The sequence below is a fragment of the Salvia hispanica genome, chromosome 5 (genome assembly GCF_029641045.1).
Source record: "Salvia hispanica isolate PSC_SH4W2 chromosome 5, Shi_PSC_v1, whole genome shotgun sequence".
Classification (NCBI taxonomy): domain Eukaryota; kingdom Viridiplantae; phylum Streptophyta; class Magnoliopsida; order Lamiales; family Lamiaceae; genus Salvia; species Salvia hispanica.
Genome location: NC_142696.1, coordinates 40,060,187 through 40,072,441, shown reverse-complemented (window position 1 = coordinate 40,072,441; position 12,255 = coordinate 40,060,187). Strand labels below are relative to the sequence as shown.

The 12,255-nt window shown below is 35.7% G+C and overlaps 2 protein-coding genes across 4 annotated transcripts; both read right to left on the bottom strand.

The window, feature by feature from the left end:
• Positions 1-285: 285 nt before the first annotated feature.
• On the bottom strand, positions 286-3,269 carry HVA22K (HVA22-like protein K). Its single transcript, XM_048083670.2, has 8 exons — positions 3,018-3,269; positions 2,561-2,619; positions 2,202-2,299; positions 1,855-1,906; positions 1,651-1,714; positions 942-1,037; positions 786-858; positions 286-645 (listed from the first exon to the last, which is right to left on the bottom strand). The coding sequence occupies exons 1-8, from the start codon at positions 3,048-3,050 to the stop codon at positions 518-520; spliced, it is 603 nt and encodes a 200-aa protein (XP_047939627.1). The 5' UTR covers positions 3,051-3,269; the 3' UTR covers positions 286-517.
• Positions 3,270-3,760: 491 nt separating this feature from the next.
• LOC125190257 (uncharacterized) lies at positions 3,761-10,722 on the bottom strand. Of its 3 annotated transcripts, XM_048087511.2 has the most exons (17): positions 10,488-10,722; positions 10,066-10,241; positions 8,967-9,364; positions 8,627-8,852; positions 8,310-8,555; positions 8,108-8,226; positions 7,611-7,709; positions 7,421-7,508; positions 6,934-7,163; positions 6,626-6,810; positions 6,303-6,502; positions 5,547-5,879; positions 5,366-5,467; positions 4,950-5,247; positions 4,662-4,810; positions 4,302-4,586; positions 3,761-4,222 (listed from the first exon to the last, which is right to left on the bottom strand). In XM_048087511.2, exons 3-17 carry the CDS (start codon positions 9,263-9,265, stop codon positions 4,010-4,012), a joined length of 3,072 nt encoding a protein of 1,023 aa, XP_047943468.1. In that variant the 5' UTR covers positions 9,266-9,364; positions 10,066-10,241; positions 10,488-10,722; the 3' UTR covers positions 3,761-4,009. The 3 variants fall into 3 exon arrangements, with proteins under 3 accessions (XP_047943468.1, XP_088915650.1, XP_047943467.1); XM_089059524.1 differs by lacking the exon at positions 10,066-10,241; XM_048087510.2 differs by lacking the exon at positions 10,488-10,722 and having other exon boundaries at positions 10,066-10,476.
• Between the last annotated feature and the right edge of the window lie 1,533 nt (positions 10,723-12,255).

The following is a 12,255-nucleotide window of genomic DNA, read 5'->3' as shown; positions in this document are numbered from 1 at the left end:
ATTGACATAAAAGCTTCGTTTACAAAAAATATTTATTGCCAAACCATATATAGTGTGACAAAAAGATAAACAATTAATGAGCACAGTCCACAGATAATGTTGGTCGTCTTAAATGAGAAATGAATATGCAATTTATTGAAGACACATACCATCACAAGCTAGACCAAGCAAGCACTAATTTGCAAACATAAGAAACTGAAAATACATATCAATAATGTGACAAAGTACTTTTACTGTAATTAATACAGCAACGGCACATAATCTTAATTCCTATTCACACAAATAAATAAGAATGTGCCATCACTGATAGATAGATAGATAGATATAGATATATCATATATATATATACAACCATGTGAAGAGTGGTTCAATATAGCAAAAATTCCACAAACACTAGCTAAATGTTAGACATCGATACTCGAGACTAGGCTAAATACTAAAACAAAGTAGGAGCTCATATTCTAAAAGCGATTGAAGTTATAGGCTAAACAAACTGCTACAAACTGCAACTTATTTGTCAGCCCTCAACTTCAGAATCCGAATCCGAATCCAAATCTACATCTGGAGTCTCCCCACGTTGGCTAGGAGTAGGACCTCCGATTTGCCTTTGCGTAGGGTGCAGTATTTCTTTAACCATTTGATTAGCTATAAAATAAGAGACTCAGTTAATAAGATATAGTGTTTAGAACATCACATGCTAATCAAGATCATGCTTTTGATAGATAAAAAAAAAAAAAGTAACAAAAGTAGTTTCTGCTTGTCCAGTTGTAACAGAAAACAAGCACCTGACAACAAAATCTTTGTGAGGATTGACCTCGTAACCTGAATTTCCGCTTCATGTTTACTCGCAAATTTCACCTGAAGGAACATATTAACATAATACGTATTAATACCCAAGCTCAATATCTTTTCTGCTAGAAGTTGCTGGAGAAGGCCGTTACCATTTCACTACGAAAGAAAATCACAATTTGATCAAGCCTGGCCTGATGTTTCTGGAGGAAAGCCCGCAGATAATTCGTATACAACACACGTGCCCCCTACCATAATAGGACATTAGAGCATATAAACATTCATAAATTATCACCAAGATGCATCATCCTAGGCTCTAGCATCTAGGTACCTAAAATGAACTTAATTAGATAGTGTATATGAAGAGGTTGATATTTTATCACATTATCAGTTTTTTTTCCAAATTTGTATATACCAAACAAAGTTTGATGTTGTTCAATTGGTCATCAGTAATTTATAAAAACCATCACCAAAAGCAACAAAATGCAGATAAAGATCCGCTACCGTTGCTATTGAAACATAGATGTACATAAGAAGGATATGATATTGACCAAAAACTAAACCGCCTATGACAACAGCACTGTATAATGAAAGTTTCAATGCCCACTGCAGAAAACAATCCAGTCTGAAACATCATTAGAAGGCAAACATAATTAGTCAGTTTTGCTTATCCATAGGCAAACTGAAGCTTCTCTTCACCAGATAAAAAATTTGATACTAGACACATGCATCAAACACAAAAACTGCAAGTGATATATATCAAAAATAAAATAAGTCATTTACGAAAAACAAAAACACTTCAAGATATAGAAAAACCTTAACAAAACCAAACAGAACTGGATTTATTTTGCTCAACCCTACCTCAACAGATGGCAGTTGAAGCCAGACAAGAAATGCAAACTTTAAATGGTAGTAGAAAGGACACCTGATAAAACAACACAAAAACCAATACCGCTGGTGTTATTAAAAGCTACTACAAATCAACCCTGAAAAACCAGCAGACAGTAAATTGAATTTTTTGTCTCTTCTGGGGAGGTGGGAAGGAGATTTTCTTCAAAATAGTACCAATAGAGAAGCTTATCAGTGAAGGTCTCAGCAACAGTGAAGGATCCATATGCTGCAACCATTTACCACTATCAGAATGAAATAAAAGTAACAGTGAACTCTAACAGACTGAAATTTCCTGTAACTTCGCAGAAGTAACAAACGCATACAGAAAGCATTCTTTAGATTCCATTTTATCGGGTACCATCAATAAAAGCACAAGAGAAAGTTATGTCAAATTAAAAGGTCATTCAATTAACGGCCACTAGTATGCATATTAAAAAGATCACAGTTTAACATATTGGAGAACAAAAGTTTTCGACCATAATAGACATTAAGAATCAAGTTAGCCATATCGCCTCACTTACCAGCCCAGTATACAAGCCATTTATGTTGGTCATCTTGATCCTTCGACTCAATGGCCTTGAATGTAGAATAAACAGGTAAGACAACCCCCACAGAGCAGCTGAAAGAAACATGCAGATTGTCAGCAAGCTATCGGCATTCATATTCTATTCATGGACGACATGACTCAAAAGTGAAAATGCTGCAATATTTATTAGCTTCAGTGATGGTTATATGCAGAAGATACAGAATCTCCTTCAAATATACAACAGCTGTGTTAGAAACTGCCAGAAGTTAAAACCCTCTGGTTAAGTAATACAAATCTCATTATGCCTATTGGCACATAATCGATACTCATTTGAGAATATAATTCAAAACTCACCATGCTGTACGAACTACAATATTGGAACCAAGGGGACAGAGAAGTAATCGCAGCCCCACCTGCATTAGTACGAAGCAAATAAGTATATTATTTCCATAAGCTCAAATGCAGGTTTTAGCTAACAAATAACAATGCAGCATACAAACACATGCGCATGGAGATAAATCCTACCCGTATTTACTTTGCCTAGATTCCATGAATGACCATGTCGATGTAATAATCAATCATCGTTACCACAATCGCATAAAATAAACAGAAATCGACAGATTTACATGATTCAAACAAGCAGAGAATAAAATAAACAGAAATCGACAGATTTACATCTAGGAATTCCTCGCTAAGTATAAGCTCTTCAAAATTTGGATAATGGATAATGATTCATGACCTAAAAACTCAATAAAATAAATTCCGATTCCGAATAAAAGGCGAAGGTCAACAGATATGAAGAGAATTATACGTCGGAGGAGATGCTGGATCCAAGGAAATTCATCCTTAATTCTTCACAAAATTCCTATTAGTCAATCTCCGCAGGAAACACACAGCGATACAAACTAGCGTGCTCACGCAATTTCAATACCCAGCTCTGACAGGGAACCTCTCTCGTTTGCAATTTGCAATTTGAAATTTGAAATTATTCAAATAATAATCTGAAAGAAAAATGATCAGAATGCAAGGGCGTGAGAGAAGGGAGGCAGGGTTATGGTCTATGGACTTTTGATTGACTACCTCTAGCCGGTAAGGGCATATAAGTCTTTTTGCTCATGTTGCTGGAAATAGATAGCTCTAATTTTGATGCAATTTTATTTATTTTTGAGGTCGAAGAAATGCGGTGAGGATTGAATTGAATCCTTCTCTCGATTAGAGTTTAATTAGTACTGATTTCATTGGAGTATATGACATATTTGTACATTATCGAAGTTCACTTATTCGATCATTGATGTAAATATTTATGCGTAAGAGATGAATTTTACGAAAAATTAGTTGTGGTGTGAATTTTTGTGCAAAATAATTTTTTTTTGCAGTATTAAATAAATAAACCCATCAAACTATAATAGTATGCAAAAATAAACTATTATTGCTCGAAGAGTTGGTTACAATCTTTTACAAGCTGATGTATTATGTACAAACACGAGAATACTTTTTGAGTTGGAAATTTTTTGATCCAAGAAACATGAAAGTATTGAAACAAAATATGTAATCTTGTGTTGCAAAAATAACTAGATAGTTGAAATAGATTTAGTTAATCGTAAAACTGTACATGCAAATGCAGCAACTAGATCTGCATATTACAGCATGGGGTTAATCATCGCATATTCACTGCGTTTTAGAACTACTCATCTCCTTCATCTATACCTTGATTTCACTTCTTCCTTTTTACTTCTTTTTATACCACTACTACAGCTTTCTGAATTCCATAGCAAAACTTACATTAGTGTTACAAAACAATGATCAATGAGATACTGATCCATTAACTGCCTCAAATTCGGGTTTTATTGTTTGTTCAACAACAAAATGATCGACGATCTTTACAGTGTTGACAGGATCGTGCTGAGAAGAACGCGATCTCCATTTGCTGGGAAATTTCCTTTGGTGGTGACTAAGGTCAGGTTGTTGTTTCGATTCACCTTCCCAACTAGGATCCAGCTTCCACTCTTTCGGCACCTTCAAATTACACATATGGGGTCAACCTTAGCACACAACGATGGCAACGAAAGAAGAAAAATGGACCATTGTTTCTCACCTTATCCACAGCAAGTGTGAAAACTTCAAGATCGCCTTTTAAGTTAATATGGAACCGAGTAAATGACTTGTAGTTAGCAATGCGGAGTGAAGAGAAAGCCTCGTCAAAGTGTATGTGAAGCCAATTGATGCAGATATATAGGTAGCTTCCAAAAATCAATGAAACGATGGGAGTTGAGAAGACCCAGTAGTAAAGGAAAACTGAAGCATAATATATTGCGGCCCCTCCTCGAGAAAATGACTCCATCCCGTTCTTGCAGATATTGTTTCTGGTGACAGCCATCACCTGAATAACAATATTTAAACTAAGATGGAAGGGAAAGGCTCATAAGATGAAGAAAGTTGTATACTGTATATTCACCTCAGGGATATCAAATGCCGACATCAGATATTTAATGCATGCTGGATAAAGGCCGAGTGTCCATTGTTCAATACGTGGTCGTAGGCCAGATGGGTCGGGAAAATGCTCGCTTTCCACATATCGATACCATTCATACAGAGTATGGTATCCTGAAATGAAAATTTAAGACATAAACCGAGAAAACATCAGTTATTTCTTGTGGGACTAACTAAAAAGGAAAAAAGTGCATATTCTTATGGGATGGATGGAGTACTAAATATATAGTATCCCACCCAACAGGGCATTCACCTGAAGTTGCCAACAATTTATGCCTAATGCAAGTCTCAATACCCAGTTCCAAAAGCAGCATGAGAATCAAGGCGGCAGAAAGGTGTGCAGAAAAATGGAGAATGCCTACTGTGAATTTTCTCTTGCGGGACAACTTTGAAGGCACAAAGGTGACAGCAGTAACCAACAAAAAGAAAGCACCAGCCAAAGATACATACGAGTGTCCAAGCATATAGATGAAAGCATCCCATACTGATCCGAAGAAGCTCTTCAAGTGACCAGAAAACGTATCATCCTGTAAGATGTGATCCAGCTTACACTAGAAAAGGGGGAAGGCAATCAGTCATCTTACTGTCAATTGTAAAGTTTGAACTTGATGCTCGCTTCTTGACTACTGAATCAAGGTATTCAGTGGCAATAACCAGGAAAATATTTACCTGTGGAAACATGGAAAAGGCTAGTAGAAAGTATATAATACCGCCTATGAAGTCAAACTGCCAATTTTTCTTCCGAAACTTTAATATGTTTCCTAGAGCAATCTGCACCAAGATTATAAACATATAATTAGAAAATTAGCATCTGAGAAGTTGATGCATCAATCATAAAATTGCAGATTACCCTGCTTGAGTCTTCAAAAGATGGATAAGCTGCCTTGCTTTCGTAAGAAGCTTCATATAAATTATCAAAATTACTGAAAACATGAGTCGGGTGCAAAAATGCTCCACCGCAACCATTAACAAGTAAATGATGTACATATGCGGGCTCCTCTGAGGGAACATGAGAATGGCGCATGTAATGATGCAAGTCCCCGGCCACTCGTAGTTTGCACCTCCCTTTTAAATGGTCTCGTATCAAGTGTGAAACATTCTTCCCAGTGACATCATCCCAGTACCAATCGAGTAACCAGTTAGGCTCATGAGTCATGATGATAACTGAATCACAATCCCCCACCTGTGAACAAATACTTACAATTAAAACATCAAGTCTAACAATAAAATAAAACACAAGGTAAAAAAAGAGCTAAAAGGAGTAACTAACTATGAGAAGATGAGATTAGCAAACCAAAGTAAAGGTTTGTAAAAATAAAATAATTGTGTTTGTCGATCTCCAACCACAACCACGAGTTAACATGTATGATCATGTCAGTAAATGAGCTTTCTGCCTTTCTCCCTACTGTTTGCTAGTATGTTCAACATCGAGCCTCTGTATCTTCTGTTAACTATCAGATATTATTCCTAATTATAAGTGAATATAAATATCTAACAGACCCCTAGCTTACATGAGAAAGCACTATCACAAATATAAAAAAATACAAGAGGAATAAACATTATAACAGCAGCACTTGCCACAAAAGCCGATGTTAAGAAATAATACCTTTTTTTTAATCAGTTCCGAAAAGAACTTGAATTGGTAGACATCAATATCAGAATGGAGAGCAAGGTCAAGGCCAAAGACCCACCATCGTTTTGGAAGCTGAAGGGCAAAATAGCTTTTCTTTTGGGGCATAAACCATCCACCTAACCAACTTTTATGACAAATATACCGCATAAATGTTTGAAGCCCATCAAACCAATCTGTAAATGAGAAGAAGACACCATGCCAAATCTATATTAACCAGTAAAAAGATCAAAACTGAAATAAAGAAGCCAAAGTAGCACTTAGTTCAAATCTGGGCAACCAACAGAAACTAAACCAACCATGATTTCCAGGTATAACAAAGCACTGAGGGCCATCATACTCCTTCAATAATGACATCCCACAAGGCAATTCTGGTTTATTTGCAGCTATATGCTCCTCCTTATACCACAGAGGAGGCTGAAGAGCATCTTCAAAGGGACGAAAAAGGCGTCTCTCATACGTAAATGCAGATGGATTAGGATACCTGAAATCCAGATTTGACATCCTGCTCAGTATTTAACCCTACAATATACAGAACTTTCTGTAGTCCCAGTCTTAACTAGAGTCCTAGAAAATAAATAGCAGAAAGAGAACTCGTTGATCTTACGCAAGATCACCCCCAATAAGGAGCAAGTTACTTCTTGGCAAAGTAATCGAGGAACCATTATTTTGAACCCTGAGAGAAGGCTGAGCAATAAGCCGTGCCACACTATATGAAGAATTGCCACCGTCGCCAGTATCGGCCATAAAATCAAACCACAACTCATTGTGTTCACTGAATTGGTTGTACAAAAGATCATCTTGCTTAGCTGCATCTTCAACCTTGCTCATTGCAGCCTAATATTTGAAAATTGCAGAGTATGAAATCACACGCTAAAATCAAATAGCATATTGCAGATTTCATGATAATATACGGTAGTGACACAAGTATGACAATTAAAAGCAAGTACCTTACAAGGATGGAGCATGAGAAACAAAAATTTGAAAAATACATGAAAAAGCTTGAAACATGTGTGAAGGAGAAATTTCATAAATTAGATATTTGAAAAGTAGCGGGGACTAAAAAAAAAAGGAAATTATAATGGTTAATATACCTGCATCATACGCATGTCAAAACGCCCAACAAACACAGCAACAGATACCAGCAGATCAAAAACTGTCTTAAATAAATCAGCAGACGTCCTAAACCATATCAGAAGAAAGATTAAAATGATTGGATGTTCCACCAAATAATATAAGCATCCATGTGGATTGTGGAACCATGAGAGAGTCTAAAAACTGTACCCTGAGTACCAAGGAACCATATCCAGAAAATCAGGCTTCATTTGCTTCTTCTTCAACTTCTCGGATTCTTTTTGTGATACAGGGTGAGTAAGAGCCCAACTGTTGGAGTAAATTAGCATCACCAATTAGAATAAGACTAAAAAATGAGGATGACAACATCAGAAAATGCACCCACTTTTCTCAATGTCTGAGGGACATGTAACCTAAAGATTCACTTAAATTGTGAGAAATGACTAAACAAAATAACTAATGGCCAGATTATCAATAATCAAAGACTATTCCACACTCATTGTTTGCCCAATCAATGTTGCAGTCCAACTTAGCTAAGTGGAAGAAACAGAGTTATGTAATTATTTTAACCAACACACAACGTGATTTGTTCGGTAAACACAACACTGACATAAGCTTAAATGGAGGCAAAATGCATTACTTATAGGAGCCAAACGAAAAAAAAAAAAAATCTGAAGTACAGCAGATGGTGTCTTGTTAACCCTCACCCCGTTGATCTCTCCACAACATAATTTGCAATATAAAGACCTATAAAAGTGGCCCACAATGAATATATAGGTGAAATTTCAGCTGATGATTCTGCACACGAGCCACCGCTACAAGTCAGCTGAAAAATGTGCAACAAAAGCATAAGATAATTTGACATGTCGATGTAAAACAGTGGCTGATGGCAGCAGATAGAGAACATACCTCTCCATAAATGACCCATTTTGACAAAAATGGATAATCATTGGCGGAACCAACTGGAGCAAACCATGATTTACAAACTTGATCTTTAAACTCATTCATGCGAACAAATTTTGTAAGCCATGAATTCCTTTGTTCCTTGTTCCACAATGTAAACCAGCCAGAATTCCTTCTTTCAAATGTCTTTTCTTTAATGTTAGCTCGGTTGCCACAGTGGCTATAAAATACACAACATGCTACACTTATAACCTACACAACAATAATGGCAGCAATAAGTAACAAGGAAGTTTGACCTTTTCCAGTATACTATCAGAACTTACAGCACAATTTTGAAGGATTGTCAGAATTGCAGGTCTTCTTCCAGCCACCCGAGCAACAAGGCCAATATACCAGAGGCCAATGAATACAATGTGAAATACAAGAAGAAATAAAATGGAAGATATGTAGATGGTTAAAAACAAAGAGAGATTCATCCTCATATCAACTCCCATTGATTGAAAACTAGGAAGATGATATAAAGCAGCCACCAGTATCCATGCTATGTACCTGAAACGTGAAAGACTCAATTACTGAACCCACTATTCTAATCTCATGACCTTTTTTTCTGAGTTAGTATATAGAAATAAAAATTGATGAAATCAATTGAGATTGGAAACATACCAGCGGCTGAAGTTTGAATAACTTGGTTTGATTGTTTTTCCTATAAATGGGGAAGAAAAGAAATAGAAGAACCCCAGCAAGCACGCATACATAGACCACCACTTAAAATTGCTGTCTAACTTCTGAACAAGAGTGTGCATGTTATCTGATGATATGAAAAATAGGCAACCTATAAAAACAGCAATGACAGCATGCCGTGAATGTTCATGCGGATACGGATACGTGTGAGTGAATATAGTCCTAACTGTCTCCATCTTTAGAGTCTCCAATAAACCAGGGTTTTGTTTATCAGAGCCCATGATTCTCTCTTTGTATATTTGTCACTTGTTCAAGTATTTCAGGGTCTTCTCTTGCAAGATAGAAGATACTAGTGCACAACCAAAACTAGCAAGTGGATCCTGAAATATTTCCAAAAAAAACACAAGTAAAACAAGCATGCACTTTTGCTTTAACAAACATTATATCATGCTTTATCTTTTTCAACTGGTCCAAATAGTGACTAATCATCAGAACTTAGAATTATCTAAATTGAGTATCAGCTTTGCAATGCACATAGGCTAAAGGGACCAATTAGGTATGGAGAGCCTATTTCAAGCCATAAACATCAATCTATTTGATGCTATTATTGCGATCCTATAGGTAAAAAACTTCATCACAGAATTCTATGTTCAAGTCAAAACAAGTTACTAGTACAGAGTGTGAGATGATAGGGGTTTCTTCTCTAGTTACTAATTTCTTCTCTGATCATTAATTCGGCGATGGGATTCATTTTAGATCTCATAACATTTCCGTTTCTAATTTTGTTCTTCTGTAAGTCATTCCAAGCCATACAAGAAGAGACTACTGGAGATTCAGTTTGACAATCAGCCACGCATTGGCTCCTAACCCAAACACTACCGTACAGAGAAAACACCACGAGCACTATCTCAAAAAACCGCAATCCAAAGCAACCACCACATAATTCACCAGTTGAAACTCCAAACTAGGGCTATCAATATCCGCTTACAACAACAAATCATATGACCAAAACCGAAAACAAAGCCTACTCGCATTAGGCTGAATTCTGACTAATCGCATTAGGCTGGATTCCTAGACTCACCGCCGTTCTCCGCTGATATCACAAAGGTCCGAAACCAAAAGCAATTCAGAATCAACCAGCATTCAGCTATCGCGTCGTCCACGCGGTCTCCGATGCCGAAATGGTGGTTGCTCTCCTCTCTTTCCCAGCAACCAATCTCCAATGTGATAGGCAACCGAAACTTTCAAAATTCCGCGCTAAAATTGAAAATGTTAAGGATTTCCGAGATTAAGGAAGTTGAATATTGAAAGAACGAACGGAGAATCGATAAATTTGGTTAGAGATTGGTATTCCGTTGTCTAATATGAAGACGTAATGGTATTTTGAAGTGATTAAGAAAAAGAAAAAGTCTAATGGAAGCATTTTTGGCATATTCCTTGTTCATCACCGCCCTACATGTCTAAAATGATGACGTGTCCATTTCTCAATCGCATGTAGGATACCTCCGTCGTCGGGAAGCTTGGCGCCGCCGCGTGATTGTACGGTGTTTTATCGTCTCCGGCGAGCTCTGTTTGGACGCTTGTGCTTCGCCGGTGTATTCTCGGTGCCGATAACTGGTCGTCGGAAGAGGAGGTTATTATTTGATTTGGGAATTGATGATCGATTTGGGGGGAAATTTGGGGAAGAGGCACAAACGACGTCGCATAGTAACCTCTTTCCTTTTTCTTTTGTCTTTTGTTTTTGTAGATTTTAGAGCATTTAACTACTTATATATGTGTAGTTAGTTATGTGGAGTACTTATTTCACATATTTATATATAGTATTTTTGTGTGTGATAATAATTTAATCAAAACGAATGAAGAATTGTGGTACTCAAATCATCGTCGACCTTAAAGTATATATCACAAATAAAATCGCTTAAAGAAAATACAATGCAATTATTAAGAATCAAATATTTTTTGACTTGATAAGTTATAATCCTAGTATTTCACAGATGTCATAAGAAAAGAATCTTAACATAAATAAGTCGATACAAAATCTCATGGCTACTAATTACTACTCCAACTAAACATTATTCACACAAAATATATTATGAGAGATAAAAAAAGAATAATTCATTATTATAAAATGTGGAATTGCGTTAATGCGTGCTGAATTATTTAGGTTGATTAGATGACTAAGTCTTAATTACGGTGATTAATTGTTAATTAGAATATTAAATGTATATTGATTGATGCAGTTGTGACAGGTATTTTTTTTGGGATAAAATAACAACTGAGAGCTCAGAGATGGAAAAGGTCGAAAGTTAGGAGGCCAAGCCTTTTTTCCAGAGTTAAGGGCCTAAGGCCCGAAATTTATTTGGTTTTTACATCATCTATAAGACTAACAATAAAAAAAAATACAAATCGTACTATAAATTATGCATGTCGTCCCATTTTGATCTATTCTTTTGTCTAATATTATAATGTATGAGTAATATTATTAAAGGCATGTTATCGAAAAAACACAAAGTTTGGTCAATTTATGTTTAAAAGAATTGCTAAGTATAACTTTAACAAATTTCTCGATTGTTTCGTGATCTCATATTTGAGAGAAATTATGTATGATGTAACAGATAAAAAAAAAATACTATACAAACAAAATGTTCAGCTATTTAAACAGCATCGTTTAATATAATAGTCAGCCACATTTTTTTTTTTAAACATGCATGCACCACATTAATAAATTCAGACGCGTGACACGCCAAATATTTTCGTCAGATGGTAATTGAAAAAAATATCGAATTTATGATATAATCACTTATTTTTTTAAAGTTATGGGGTCAACAAAATTGATTAAATTTGATTTTTTTCGACAATTTATTCTATTATTAAAAAAAAATAAAAATTGAAATACATGTCATCGGTGTACGTAAACAAATGGCTATGTCATTTATATATACATAAATGTACTGATTTAATTATTTAAAGCTAAGGGTCATTCAAGCTGATGCGTATTTTAGAGTATCTGATTCAGTTTATACAAGATATCAAGTTTAATTAATTAACTCTAATAATACTACTATACTGCAAGATTACAGCGTCGTTAGTAGTATTTCAAGTGTCGATCCACAGAGAGGTAGAAAATTGTTTAAAACTTAAAAACTTAAAAAGATGTAGCATAAAAATTTGATTTTTGGTTTTGAAAGATGTTGACAAAATAAAGCTACAAGTTAACTAAAGAAAGACTATTCAAAAGAGAAAATACGCCACTCCAAGTTGCTCACTAAGC

Coding starts and splice junctions, on each gene's coding strand:
- HVA22K (XM_048083670.2), bottom strand. CDS start 3,050: ATGAATTTCCTTGGATCCAGCATCTCCTCCGAC. Junction 1,907..2,201: donor ATGGCTTGTATACTGGGCTG/GTAAGTGAGGCG, acceptor AAATGGTTGCAG/CATATGGATCCTTCACTGTT. Junction 1,038..1,650: donor TTCAACTGCCATCTGTTGAG/GTAGGGTTGAGC, acceptor CTATTATGGTAG/GGGGCACGTGTGTTGTATAC.
- LOC125190257 (XM_048087511.2), bottom strand. CDS start 9,265: ATGGGCTCTGATAAACAAAACCCTGGTTTATTGGAGACTCTAAAGATG. Junction 8,556..8,626: donor CAATCCTTCAAAATTGTGCT/GTAAGTTCTGAT, acceptor ATTGTTGTGTAG/GTTATAAGTGTAGCATGTTG. Junction 6,503..6,625: donor TGTTATACCTGGAAATCATG/GTTGGTTTAGTT, acceptor TCTCATTTACAG/ATTGGTTTGATGGGCTTCAA.